The following is a 12,792-nucleotide window of genomic DNA, read 5'->3' as shown; positions in this document are numbered from 1 at the left end:
GCTCTCAGCCCTGTGTGACCAGTGCCCACGCCTGGCCCCCCTCAGGCTGGGCTCCACCACTTCCCCACCCCTGGGCCTTCAGCCTTGCCCTGAGGGGTGCCTGGCAGGGCTCCCCCGTGCAATGTCTGCCCTGTCCTCCCGCAGGCCTCCTGCTGCAGGAGAGACTGCCAGGCGGGCCTTCCTGGCGGGTACTTTGTGTTCAGCAATAAAGGTTCTGTCCTGTGTCTGCTTGGCTGTCCCGACTGTCGCTGCTGCTGCCTGGCCTGCTGAGCACAGCGCAGGTGGACGCACAGGGCCCAGGAGTCCCAGAGCCTCCCCCGGGATGCGACTCCGGGGGGACCTGGAGGCCTGAGGTTGAGGGGAAGGTGAGGGGTACACCTCAGAGCCTCCTCCAGGGTCCCCCCAACCTGCCCACCTGGCCCGGCCTCTGGGTAGGGATGTGGGCCCCCTCCCTGCCGCCCCAGGGTGGCTCAGGGCTGAGGCCACCTGTCCCCCATGGCCAAGCCAGTGTGCTTTATGGTTGGGAGAGGCCCGGGTAGGCCCTGGGGACTGGAGGCAACAGGCTGGGGCCAGAGGGCCTCCCCCAAGCAGATCTCTCCTCCAGAGCCCCTTCCCCAGGCCTCTCAGGAGAGCAGCTGGGCCAGAGTAGGGCCGGGGACGGGCCAGGGCTGCCGGACAGAGGGGACAACTCATTGCCCCCTGAGCTGTCTCCAGTCCCAGGGCACCTGGGCAAGCTGGCTGAGAGTGATGACCTCAGCCCGGGGCCCTGACAGGATGCAGCCCTGGCTGGTAGCCCCCCACTGCCAAGGCCTGGAGCGGAGCTGGGTGCTCAGGGTATCTGCCCCTCACCCCCAGGCAAGTGAGGTGTGCTCCCCTCGAGCACCTGCCCGCAGCCACACTCCTAACCTGCCCCTGCCCCCACTGCCTCCATCCCTGCCTGCCTCCATCCCCGCCAGTCGGCTGCAGCAGGGACCTGTACCACAAACCACCCTGTAGGCGGGGCGCCCTCGGGCTCCCCTGCCCGCAGCCCCACACGACTCCTGCAGTTGACCACAGGTGAGTCGGCTGTGTGGCCGCTTGTCGTCCCGCTGCTGATTCTGGCCCCGGTGGGAAGAGCGCTGTCCAGCTCTGGCTGACAGGGGCAGCCCGGGCCTCTGCACACACTGCCTCCTTGAGGGTTCCTCTGACTGAAGAAGGCCCCTTGGCCCTCCCTGGCTCCAGACGAGGCGAGATCCCACAGATGACGAGAGCCAGGCGGGGCCGTGGAGAGGGGCCTGCCCGGCCTCAGCGTGCGGGGGCCCGCTGTCCAGCACAGCAGGGCTCCCGGCCTCAGCGTGCGGGGGCCCGCTGTCCAGCACAGCAGGGCTCCCGGCCTCAGCGTGCGGGGGCCCGCTGTCCAGCACAGCAGGGCTCCCACCATCCTGTGCCAATCGCTGGCACCTCTGCCCGGGGCCGTGAGCCCTGTCTCTGGGGCCTGATCTGTGCTAGTTCAGCAGGCTGCTGGACACCGGACTCAGACCTGACTGCGAAGAATGGGCCCACAGCCCAGCAGGGAGCTGAGTGCTGACAGTGAGGAACCTGCAGAGCAGGGGCAGCAGCCTGCCTGGCCGGGTGCCCTGGGCCAGGGCTGAGCCCCCTGCCCAGCTCCTCCTCCTGGCCTAGGCTGGCAGGAGGAGCAGGCACCAGGGTGCAGCCTGGGGGCCACCGAGGCCTCCCCCACCTCCTGCCTAGGCTGTCCTTGATGCCCACGGTCGGCTCCACCACAGAGGGGCAGAGGGACCTCTGACGACAGGAGGACCGAGGTTCGAGTCTCCCTCCCCCGCCTGGAGAGACGGGAGACCGAGGGAGACTCGGGTGTTTGTTTCTCCCATCCGATTGACCTCCCTGCTCTTCCCTCCATAGTAAAGGAGGGGACCCCAGACTGTGAGGCAGACACCAGCTGGACAGGAGGTGGGCAGGTGTATCCATTACGCGAGGCGCTCCCAACAGACCAGTGGGTGCTGGGCCCCTCCTGTTGGCCACCCACCACCTGGCCGGGACCAACGCTGTGCTCCAGGGCCTCCCCGGCCGCTCCGCCTCCTCAGGTGTACTTCCTGTACCCGGGCCCACCGTGCATGGCACAGCCCACAACCCTGAAGCAGCCGGCCTGACAGCTGCGGGCCCGCAGGGAAGGCTTAGGAAGGGCTGGGCGCCCCAGAGCATGGGGGTAGCCCTGCCAACAGCTGCCTGTGCTCCTGGGCCCCTGCCCTGCGGGCCCACACCCCGTGACCCCCTGAGGACCGGTCAGCCTCCGGCTCAGCCTGGTCAGACTCCCTGCTCCCAGCAGGGGAGGGGGTCGCCGTCACTGTGGGCTCCCTGTGCTAAGGGCAGATCAGCTGGGCCCCTGGGAGGAAGGGCCCGTCGTCCCCACTAGCCCCAACTGCGTGAGGACCGTGGAGTCCAGGCAGGCCCTGCATCTTTGTCCCCTTCACAGGGGCCTGCTGCCGCCCCAGGCCTGTGCCCCCGTAGACTGCCCTTCGCCCTGGTGCAGCCTCTCAGGTGATGGCCCCAAGGACACGGAGCCTCCTGTGAGGGCTGCGGGGTGCGCACAGTGACCGTGAAGCGCCCCTCCTGCGGGCAGGGCGGGCCCTCAGGTGAGCCCCGAGGTCGTGTGGCCAGCAGGGCCTCGGGATCTGGGCTCAGGGGAGGCATCTGATGTGGGGGCCCGAAAGTGCCCCCGTTTGGGGTCTCGGGGAGGGGCCTGCCTCTCCCGGCTCCTCTGCAACCTTACTGACCGTGGTGGGTGGGGAAGGCACCCACCCCTCACTGTCTGAGCCCAGGAAGGAGCCCCTGGCGGGACAGTGGGGCTGCCGGGTCTAGAGCTGGGCCCGAGCTTGTGTAGCGCCTCTAAGCCCCGCCTGGAGAGCGGGGGCCTCCGTTCCCAACAGGGACTACTGTGGCCTCGTCTTGTGACTCCCATGAGGCTGGGCGGCTGGGTGACCGCTGGGCCTGGGCAGACCCTGCAGCGCAGCGCTGTGATGGCGTGTGCACCCTGCAGCTGAACTTGCCGAGAGCCTAGGGCACTGAGCTGGGACCTTGGCACCGTGCTGCCCGAGGGTGGTCCCAGGGTCCCCAGAGGGGCCGCCCCCCAGAATCTAATCCCCACCCCACATCGGGCCAGGCCCCTTGGCCTTTCCCGTCTCCCATTCTGTAGGGCCCCCTCCATCTGCCTGGATTCTCTAGGGCAGTCATCAGGCGTGGGAAGCCAGGGCGGCCTCCAACCCCCTGAGCCTGGGGTCTTGGCTCCTCAGATGCCAAGAAATGGTCCCGACAATCTGAGAGAGCTTGGGAGCATCTTCCCCAGAGGAGCCTCCAGACAACAGTGCCGCCCCACCCCCCCCGCCCCACCCCCTCCACGACCTTGAGACCGTAGCCCCACAGGACTCTGGACAACAACACTGCCTGCAGGCGCTGGACTTAAGCTGATCTCCTGCACAGACGTGCTGTGTAGGTCACTTTCTATTTTATGGTTTATTTCCTGCTCGCTCACCCACTCTCGGGTAGATTGTATTTTCCAGAGATGCTGTGACTGTGTAGTTTTTCCTACATACTCCATGGGGGCTGGTGTCTGTGCCCCTTGGATATGAGCACTGCCACCCCTCACGAAAATGCCAGGCATATCTGCCTGACTCCCTTGGACGTTCACGCTGAGAACCAGCCGCCACGCTGTGAGGAAGCCCAATCAGTCAGCCACCGTGTGCGGATACTGGTCCAGCCACGGCCCCATCATCTGCCGGCCACCAGTCCCTCAGCCTTCAAGTCCTCCCAGCCGCCACGGTCCAGCTGCACCCAGGACAGCCTGTCCACTGCAGAGCGCACGAGCGCCTGTTTCCTACCAGGGACCCCTGGGCCACCTCCCTGGTTGAAGGTGCGGGAAACTGCCCCTGGACAGGCTGCCTGGCACACACAACTGCTCAGTAAAGACATGTGCGTGTATTTACTGAGGAGCCTCCACACAGTCCCTGTGGCTCCCTGGCTCCAAGCGCTGGTTGTTTGCTGGGCGGGCAGGGAAGTCCCCCGAGGGCGAGGAAGAAAGGGAGCCTTTTCTGGGCCACATGGAATCGGCGCATCCTCTGCCGGCTCCACTGCTGGCCGAGGGAGCTGTGAGGGAGCCACAGCTGGGCCTGCAGCACTCCTGAGTGCCGTCTCTGGGGCCTGCGAGCCTTTCATGGCAGAGAGCAGGTGGCTCTGGGCTCTCATGGCCTCTGCCTCTCAGACCCAGCTGAGAGCCCCTCCTTGAACTTGCCGGGTCCCAGGCCAGCAAGTGGCGAAGAGGAGGTTTCTGAAGAGAAAGGAGTGAGCCTGAAACCCACAACCCAAGTCAAGAAGGGGCAGACTTTCCCTGGGCTGGGAAGAGCCCATCTCGCCTGTAGTGTGGGGCGCCGGGGGGTTGGGGTCTGTGTACAGGGGCGCTCAGCCCCTTTCCCAGCCCCCTGGCAGTGACTCAGGACAGAGGAGGGCTCAGCTGCCACCACGAGAAGCCAGGGAGCAGACTCAGGGCCCCTCCACCCTCCAGGGCTCCTGCTCCCGAGAGCTTAGCCCAGGCCTGCAGGCCCAGACACCTTCTGGGAAGCCAGTCTGACCTGAGGTCAAGCCCAGGACTGGAGAACTTACCGAGGGCCCGAGGCAGTTGGGGACATGGGTGCCTTGCTTGGTTCCAGGCTGCCCGAAGGCCCCTGTGTCTGTTCCCAGTTCTGAGTGCAGTCTCTGCAGCCGGCCCTGCACTGGGTTCCTCTCCCCTGGGGACAGACAATGAAGGCCTGTGAGTGTGACTGGACAAGGGGCTGGCTGGCTCTGGCCCAGCACCCTTGAGCACCACATTTTGGGGCCAGATGTGGGCAGCTGTCCCTGACTTAGTGTGGCTGAGCACAGGTCTCGAGGAGGTTTGGGGTAGGGAGGGTCTGTTCTGCAAGGCCTCCCTGGCTTTAGCAGCCTTACTGCACCTCTCAGGACAAGGCGTGGTGACTGGGTGGGACTGGGGATGCCGCAGAGCTCGGCAATGGCTGCAGTCGGTGGCCCTTGGCCTGGGGCCAGGAGCTGTGAGGAGGACCCCCACCTGCACCAGCCTGGCTCCACCCAGCACTTTCCCGAGCTTGGAACCACACTCTTGCCTGGTCCAGTGGCCTGGCTGAAGCCACGCCATGAGGAGCAGAGGCCAGGTGGCCAATGCAAGGGCTCACTCCATCTCAGATGGGCATATGGACCACCAGCTTGCCATGCAGTGTCTCCCCTCTGAGCTGTGGCTTTCCTCTGAACGCCAAGTGCTTTCAGTTCAGTTCAGTTCAGTTGCTCAGTCGTGTCCGACTCTGTGACCCCATGAACTGCAGCACGCCAGGCCTCCCTGTCCATCACCAACTCTCGGAGTCCACCCAAATCCATGTCCATTGAGTCGGTGATGCCATCCAACCATCTCATCCTCTGTCATCCCCTTCTCCTACCCTCAATCTTTCCCAGCATCAGAGTCTTTTCAAATGAGTCAGCTCTTCACATCAGGTGGCCAAAGTATTGGAGTTTCAGCTTCAACATCAGTCCTTCCAATGAACACCCAGGACTGATCTTTAGGATGGACTGGATCTCCTTGCAGTCCAAGGACCTCTCAAGAGTCTTCTCCAACACCACAGTTCAAAAGCATGAATTCTTTGGCGCTCAGCTTTCTTTATAATCCAACTCTCACATCCATACACAACACTGGAAAAACCATAGCTTTGACTAGACGGACCTTTTTTGACAAAGTAATGTCTCTGCTTTTTAATATGCTGTCTAGGTTGGTTATAACTTTCCTTCCAAGGAGCAAGCATCTTTTAATTTCATGGCTGCAATCACCATCCACAGTGATTTTGGAGCCCAGAAAAATAAAGTCAGCCACTGTTTCCAATGTTTCCCCATCTATTTGCCATGATGTGATGGGACTGGATGCCATGATCTTCGTTTTCTGAATGTTGAGCTTTAAGTCAACCTTTTCACTCTCCACTTTCACTTTCATCAGGAGGCTCTTTAGTTCCTCTTCACTTTCTGCCATAAGGGTGGTGTCATCTGCATATCTGAGGTTATTGATATTTCTCCCGGCAATCTTGATTCCAGCTTGTGCTTCATCTTCCCAGTGTTTCTCATGATTGTACTCTGCATATAAGTTAAATCAGCAGGGTGACAATATACAGCCTTGACGTACTCCTTTTCCTATTTGGAACCAGTCTGTTGTTCCCTGTCCAGTTCTAACTGTTGCTTCCTGACCTGCATACAGGTTTCTGAAGAGGCAGGTCAGGTGGTCTGGTATTCCCATCTCTTTCAAGAGGGCTTTAAAGAGAGCCCCAAACCTGGCAACACATGTCCCTGAGCACCCAGGCTGGGTTCATCCCTGTGGGAGGGGAGAGGAGAGAGGAGCGGGGCCACCTCCATGTACATTAAAAAGTGAGATTTCACTTGCCATTGCGACAGTTTTTTTCTTATAAAATACTAGACACTTGTGAGGAACCAGGTAGAAGCCCTGATAGATAAATGCCCCCAGCACATGGCTAGGCTGCCCCTGGTGACGTCCTGCCTGTAGTCTCTCCAGACTTTTCCTTCTGTGCACAGATGGTTGGTTGCATTTAAGAATGAATTAAACTGTAGAAGTCATATAATAGTATAGAGAATGAGGGGAGGGCTCTCTGGGTTATGGCCCCATCTCAGTTGACCCTAGAGGTCCCCTGCTCTGGGCACACCCGCGGCTCCACAGATTACTACCCAGTCACCAAGCCCTGGGTAACCGGCCACCTCTGGTCCCCTAGTCCGGCTCTCAAGGCTTCTCGCGTTGGAGGCTTCCCACCTGCGCCCGACCCCCATCCCCGCCCCCACCTAGCTCTGAGCCCCATTCTCCGCCAGGAGGCCAGATCTAGGCGGATGGGCAGCTGGGGGCCGATTCCTAACGTGGTGTAGGCCTGGCAGCCCTCCGGCCGTGGGACAGCCCCCGCGCCCCGCCCGTGCCGGGTCGGTCCAGCCCCTGAGCCTCAAGTCCCACCAGCCGCGCAGGCTCCGGCCCCCACGCTCGGGTCCCTGACCCCACCTTCGCTGCTCCGCGCGCGACTCCCTCTGCACCTGCACCGCATAGCGGGGGCACCGGGCGCCCGGCGGTGAATCCCGCCGCACCGAGGTGCCAACAACTTTGTTGACTAAATTCCTGAACCCGCCTGAACCGCGAAGCTAAAAATAACCAGCGCTCCCGCGCAGCGCCCGGCCAGGCCGCGCAGCGTCACCCGTGTCGAGAGGCCGGAATGTCCCCCCGCCACTACGCTAGCAGGCTGAACGCGGGCTCCCCGATGGACCGACGGAAAAAATCTTGGGAAGGGGCTGCGGGGTCACGGCCAGCCGGCGGCGGGGAGACGAGGTAACCAAGGAGCACCCCTCGCCCCGATCCCCGAAGCTCTGGCCACTCCGTGGAGGACGCGAGGCATCGGAGGCCGCAGGCCTGGCCCCGCGCCCGCCGCGCGCCCCCGGCTCCCCAGGCCCTGCCCGTGCAGCCCCCCGAGGCGGCCACCAGAGGGCCCTGCCCCTCCTCTCCCGGGCAGCGGGTCACCACCCCTTCCCACAGCTGTTCCCTGCAGGAGACTGACAGCTGGGCCCCTGGTTGCCATGGGGATATGCAAATTAGGTGGCGGGTCGGGGGCTCTTATTGGTCCGGAGGCGCGTACTCCTCCCAGAGAGGCGGGCCCAGGCGCCCGGCCCTATAAAGGGGAGCGCGCGGCGCGGAGCTTGGCGGTAGAGGCGGGGCTGGCCGTTCGCGGGCGGAGCGCGGGGAACCCAAGTAGCCCGAGGCGGTGGCTGCACCGCCGCCCGCCCGGCCATCGCCGGGCCGCTGGCGGGGGCGTACAGGGGACCGCGGCCGGCCTGCATCCGCTGGGGAGCGACCCAGGATTGCGCGAAAGGCCCTACCGGCGGCGTCCCCATTGGCCACCCCAGAGTTGGCAGAGTGAAACTTTTCCCTTCGCGCTTCGGCTCGGAGTCCGCGCCTCTCGCTTCCCGGACCCACCGCCCGTGGGAAGCGAAGGGGGGGGACAGGCCCTCGGCTCGCCCCCCCCCCCCGGCCCCGCCTCCCGTCGGGGCTCAGCCGGGCGAGGCGGCGGGGCCCCCCAGGCGATGGCCACGGAGCTGGCGATGGGCGCCGAGCTGCCCAGCAGCCCGCTGGCCATCGAGTACGTGAACGATTTCGACCTGATGAAGTTCGAGGTGAAGAAGGAGCCGCCCGAGGCCGAGCGCTTTTGCCATCGACTGCCACCTGGCTCGCTGTCCTCGACGCCGCTCAGCACGCCGTGTTCCTCCGTGCCCTCTTCACCCAGCTTCTGCGCGCCCAGCCCCGGCACCAGCGGCGGCGCGGGGGGCGGCGGCGGCGGCGCGGCGCAGGCCGGGGCCACCCCGGGGCAGGCGAGTGGGGGCCCCGGCGCCGTCGGGGGCGCCTCGGGGAAGCCGGCGCTGGAGGATCTGTACTGGATGAGTGGCTATCAGCACCACCTTAACCCCGAGGCCCTCAACCTGACGCCCGAGGACGCGGTGGAGGCGCTCATCGGAAGCAGCCACCACGCTGGGCACCACGGCGCGCACCACCCAGCGGCCGCTGCGGCCTACGAGGCCTTCCGGGGCCAGGGCTTCGCGGGCGGCGGCGGCGCGGACGACATGGGCGCCGGCCACCACCACGGCACCCACCACGCCGCCCACCACCACCACCACGCGCCCCACCACCATCACCACCACCACCACGGCGGCGCGGGCCACGGCGGCGGCGGCACGACCCACCACGTGCGCTTGGAGGAGCGCTTCTCCGACGACCAGCTGGTGTCCATGTCCGTGCGCGAGCTGAACAGGCAGCTCCGCGGCTTCAGCAAGGAGGAGGTCATCCGGCTGAAGCAGAAGCGGCGCACGCTTAAGAACCGCGGCTACGCGCAGTCGTGCCGCTTCAAGCGGGTGCAGCAGCGGCACATTCTGGAGAGCGAGAAGTGCCAGCTCCAGAGCCAGGTGGAGCAGCTGAAGCTGGAGGTGGGGCGCCTGGCCAAGGAGCGGGACCTGTACAAGGAGAAATACGAGAAGCTGGCCGGCCGGGGCGGCCCCGGGGGCGCGGGCGGGGCCGGCTTCCCGCGGGAGTCCTCGCCGCCGCAGGCCGGGCCCGGCGGGGCCAAGGGCGCGCCCGACTTCTTCCTGTGAGCGCGGGGCCCAGAGCCAGCGCCACCGCCGAGTAGAGGCTCGCGCGGGCGGCCGGGGGCCTGGACTTGGACTCCGCAGCTCAGGGCGAGGACGCATGGCCGCGCCGAGCCTCCCCAGCGCGCCGGCCCCCGCGTGAGTGCCACCGCCTCCGGCCGGGCCGGCCCCGCGCGCCTTGTCTGCAGGCGCCGGACAGAGGCCCGTCCCTCGGCGCGGTCTCCTCTCTCCCGGCCTGCGCACCTTCCCGGGTCGCCATCCCGACGCTGTTCCAACTCCTCTGCTCGGAGCACGGCGACTCCCAGGAAGCTGGACCGGGTCGAAGTCCTTCCTGGCGTCCGCTTGTACATACGTGGAGCGCGGTTGTGCGTCCGACCTCACCCGGACCGCCGCGGGCAGCCGGCGCCGCCCTGCACCCTTGGTCTCCTTTCTTTTGGCCTCCCTACCCAGGCCTTTTGTACTCCTTTTCGAAGCGGTACTTATTTTCGAAGTATTTATATTTATTTTGCTCGGTGATCAGAAAAGGAAACCCCGGAGAAGCTCCCTTCTTCCCGCCGGGGTTGCCCTCGGATGTCCGTGTGTCCTAGCATGTGTCGCTCGCTCGGAGGGTCCTGGCCCCTGCCTGCCCGCTTGCCCGCCTGCCCCCCACCCTGCCACTGGCGTCCCCTAGAGATTGACATGGAGGAGCATTATCTATGCTGTGTTCAGTCCTGCTGCCCTACTGTACTCCGGGGTGGGGGGAGGGGGGTGGGAGCTGGCCGGGACTTCCGTGCTGCTATTTCTCTATGCACCAGATTGTATTTATGGCTCCTGGGGAAATATATCTTATTTTAACCCTCAAGAGAAGTGAAAAAAAAAAAAAAAGTAATGCACAGTATTTCTAGCAGAAAAAAAAATTTTTTTTGAGAGGAGGTTTCGCCTGAATCTCCTGGCATGGAGTCCGGTGGAGAAAGTGTATAATTTTATTTTAATTTAAAATGTGTTTCGTTTTGTTTGTGGATTCTTTTTTAAACGACCTGATCACTTTTGGAGTGGCCAGAAGAGGGAGGGGAGGCCGAGCTCTGGCCCCTTTAAGCCCCCAGCCCCTGACGGCACCCTGCACCCCGGCCTGGGCTCCTTCCACGCCTGCTCGAGATACCAACTGCAGGAGATACCAACTCCTTGCAAGTTTTGTTGTGCTGTGGGGTTTCGTTGGGTTCTTTTTTCATTTGCTACGAAACTGAGGAAAGAAAAAAACACACAAAATAAATTCATTTAGATCCAAAAGTTATTGGAGCCTGGCTGTTTTTTCTGTGGTTTTCGTTTCTGCTGTATTTCTTCCTGAATAGAAAGAAAAGGAGTTTCCCAAACTAAGCCCTGCCTTAGCTCCAGGTGACCCACCCCCGTTGAAGGGGGGAGTGGCCGGAGTTGTTTAAAAAGGCTGCTGCCAGGGCCCGACTGGTAGGAACCTGCCCCCGAGCTGCCCCGTGGGGAGGAGGCCGCACAGTGAGGCCCCGACCCCCACAACAGCCCAACGCAACCCCGGGCTCAAGGCCACCCTTGGTAGCACGATGTGTCCTGGGCAGGGCAAGCGCTGTCCTCAGCTCTCCTGAGCCTGCGGTCTCCCACCTGCAGGACCAAGGCCTGGACTGCGGGAGCAACGGGCAGGGCAGCACCCTGGAAACTTTGCCCTGGGGGGCTGGAGTCAGCGCAGGGGCCTGGGGTCAGCGCAGGATGCTTGGCCAGTACCTCGGTTCACACTGCGATTGGGGCAGGGTCTGGTGAACCCTGTGGTTTGCACGTTTGGAGCCCGCCGGCCTCGGCAGAGCACCCCACTATTCTGTCTGGGGGGCACCAGCTCCTCCTCTGGGCTGGGAGAGCTGCGGTTCCCGAGAGGACATCACCTGAGTTGGTCTCAGAGTCTCAATCCAAGAGGCAGAGCAAAACCGAAGGCCGCCCCCTCCCTCTTTGCTTTAGAATGAAACTTAGAACCAGGAAGCTGGGTCTCCGGGAGGAATGGAGCAAAATCCCCAAACACAGGTTGAGCAACCTAACCTCCCGGGAGGGAGCAGGCTTCTCTCGGTGGGCAAAACTGCTGCTGCAGAGAGAAGTAGGAATGCAGGGATGGGGATGAATTAAGGGTAGCTGGGGAGGCTGCAGCATGGCCAGGGGGCGCCAGGAGGGTCCCTGCCAGCCTGGCCAAGGAGGAGCCCAGAGTCTGCGTGCTTGGGAGGGCCGGCCACTGGCTGGTGTGGGTGAGGGCACCTTAGTTTTCACCGCTGTCGCCTAAGGAACCACTGGGGAGTCCTCCTGGCAGAGAAAGCAGGTTGAGGGCTGCGGGCCTGACAGTATTCTTTAGGGGGAGGGAGCCAGGCTCCCTCCAGTACCCCAGGCCTCCCAGAGCCCAGTTCTCGGGGCCTGGATCCAGCGTGGGGGCTGGGGAGGCCTGGGAAAGGGGCCACCCCCACCGCAAAGCGAGCGCAGCTTGGGCTCCTGCTCGGGTTCGTCTGCTGGCCGCCGAGCCGGGCTGGTTTCACTTTCCTCTTCTGTTTCCTTTTCCTCCCTCCTTCCCTTTCCTTCCTCCCCACCCCCTTCTTTCCTCCAGTTTTCCCTCTAAGATAAAATGGAGAAGACAAATGAACCTACAAGACCTGGAAATTATTCAGGGAGACAGGAGGAGCGCTCATGTGTGAGTTTAGAGACAAATCTTTTCCCGAAAGCTTTTGAGGGGATGCAGACAATGGCAACCTACTCCAGTGTTCTTGCCTGGAGAATCCCAGGGATGGGGGAGCCTGGTGGGCTGCCGTCTATGGGGTCACACAGAGTTGGACGCGACTGAAGTGACTTAGCAGCAGCAGACCTCCTACAGGAAATTAGGCAGCCTGTGGAGAGTAGAGCAGAGGCCCCCACGTGCTCCCTCAGGGCGCCCCCTTCTAGCGGGGTGCCGCCCCCATAGGTGCTGGGAGCTGAAACTCTGCCCTCCCCGGAAGGATCGCTGCAGCCCGTGGGGGCCCAGGAGGGAGGTGCCTAGTGGAGGGCCACTGCCTCACCACACCTGGGGATCTCGGGCGCGCTCAGTGCTCGGGGTGTCTGTGCCCACGTGTGTGCCTGTGATGCAACTCGTGTCCTGTAGGTGTGAGGGGCAGTGACTGCACCGAGACCCTGGAGCCACCTGGACCAGGCTGAGAGGGACCTGGCGGGGCAGCGAGGGTCCCAGCCTGGGGTGGAGGGCGCTGCCCGTCCAGGCTGCACTGCACGCCCAGGTCTCTGGGCTTTCGTGCCCACTGGATGTTCAGGGGCCGTGGTGGCCCCTCGCTTCCCAGCTCAGCCTAACCCAGCGCCTTGGGCGGGCAGCGATGCCAGCTCACACCGCCACCCTTTACACTCTGGGAGGAGGCTCTCTGAACCATCCTGCAGACAGAAGCTGCACCTCGAAGCCTTGGGCCCACCCCCGACCCCCCACCCTGCCCCCGCCTCTGGGGGGAATCGTTTTTTCATTCAGTGTGAGTCCCAACTCGCCTCAGCCACTGGAGACTGGAGGCCAGACCAAGATGACAGCCCTGCCCTGAGCGGGGAGAGATGGCTGAGCGCCTGGAGGAAAGGAGGGGG

General features: G+C 63.6%; 1 protein-coding gene across 1 annotated transcript; it reads left to right on the top strand.

Annotated features, from left to right (window-relative positions):
* The first annotated feature begins 8,003 nt into the window (after positions 1-8,003).
* MAFA (MAF bZIP transcription factor A) lies at positions 8,004-10,474 on the top strand. The gene has a single exon (XM_025264912.2). It carries the CDS (start codon positions 8,152-8,154, stop codon positions 9,208-9,210), a length of 1,059 nt encoding a protein of 352 aa, XP_025120697.1. The 5' UTR covers positions 8,004-8,151; the 3' UTR covers positions 9,211-10,474.
* Positions 10,475-12,792: the final 2,318 nt, after the last annotated feature.

The sequence above is a fragment of the Bubalus bubalis genome, chromosome 15, assembly GCF_019923935.1.
Source record: "Bubalus bubalis isolate 160015118507 breed Murrah chromosome 15, NDDB_SH_1, whole genome shotgun sequence".
NCBI lineage: Eukaryota > Metazoa > Chordata > Mammalia > Artiodactyla > Bovidae > Bubalus > Bubalus bubalis.
Note: the sequence above shows the minus strand (reverse complement) of the source record. Positions and strands in the feature narration are given on the sequence as shown.

What these genes read in the sequence shown, in the direction of transcription:
- MAFA (XM_025264912.2), top strand. Translation starts at nt 8,152, where the DNA reads ATGGCCACGGAGCTGGCGATGGGCGCCGAGCTGCCCAGCAGCCCGCTG.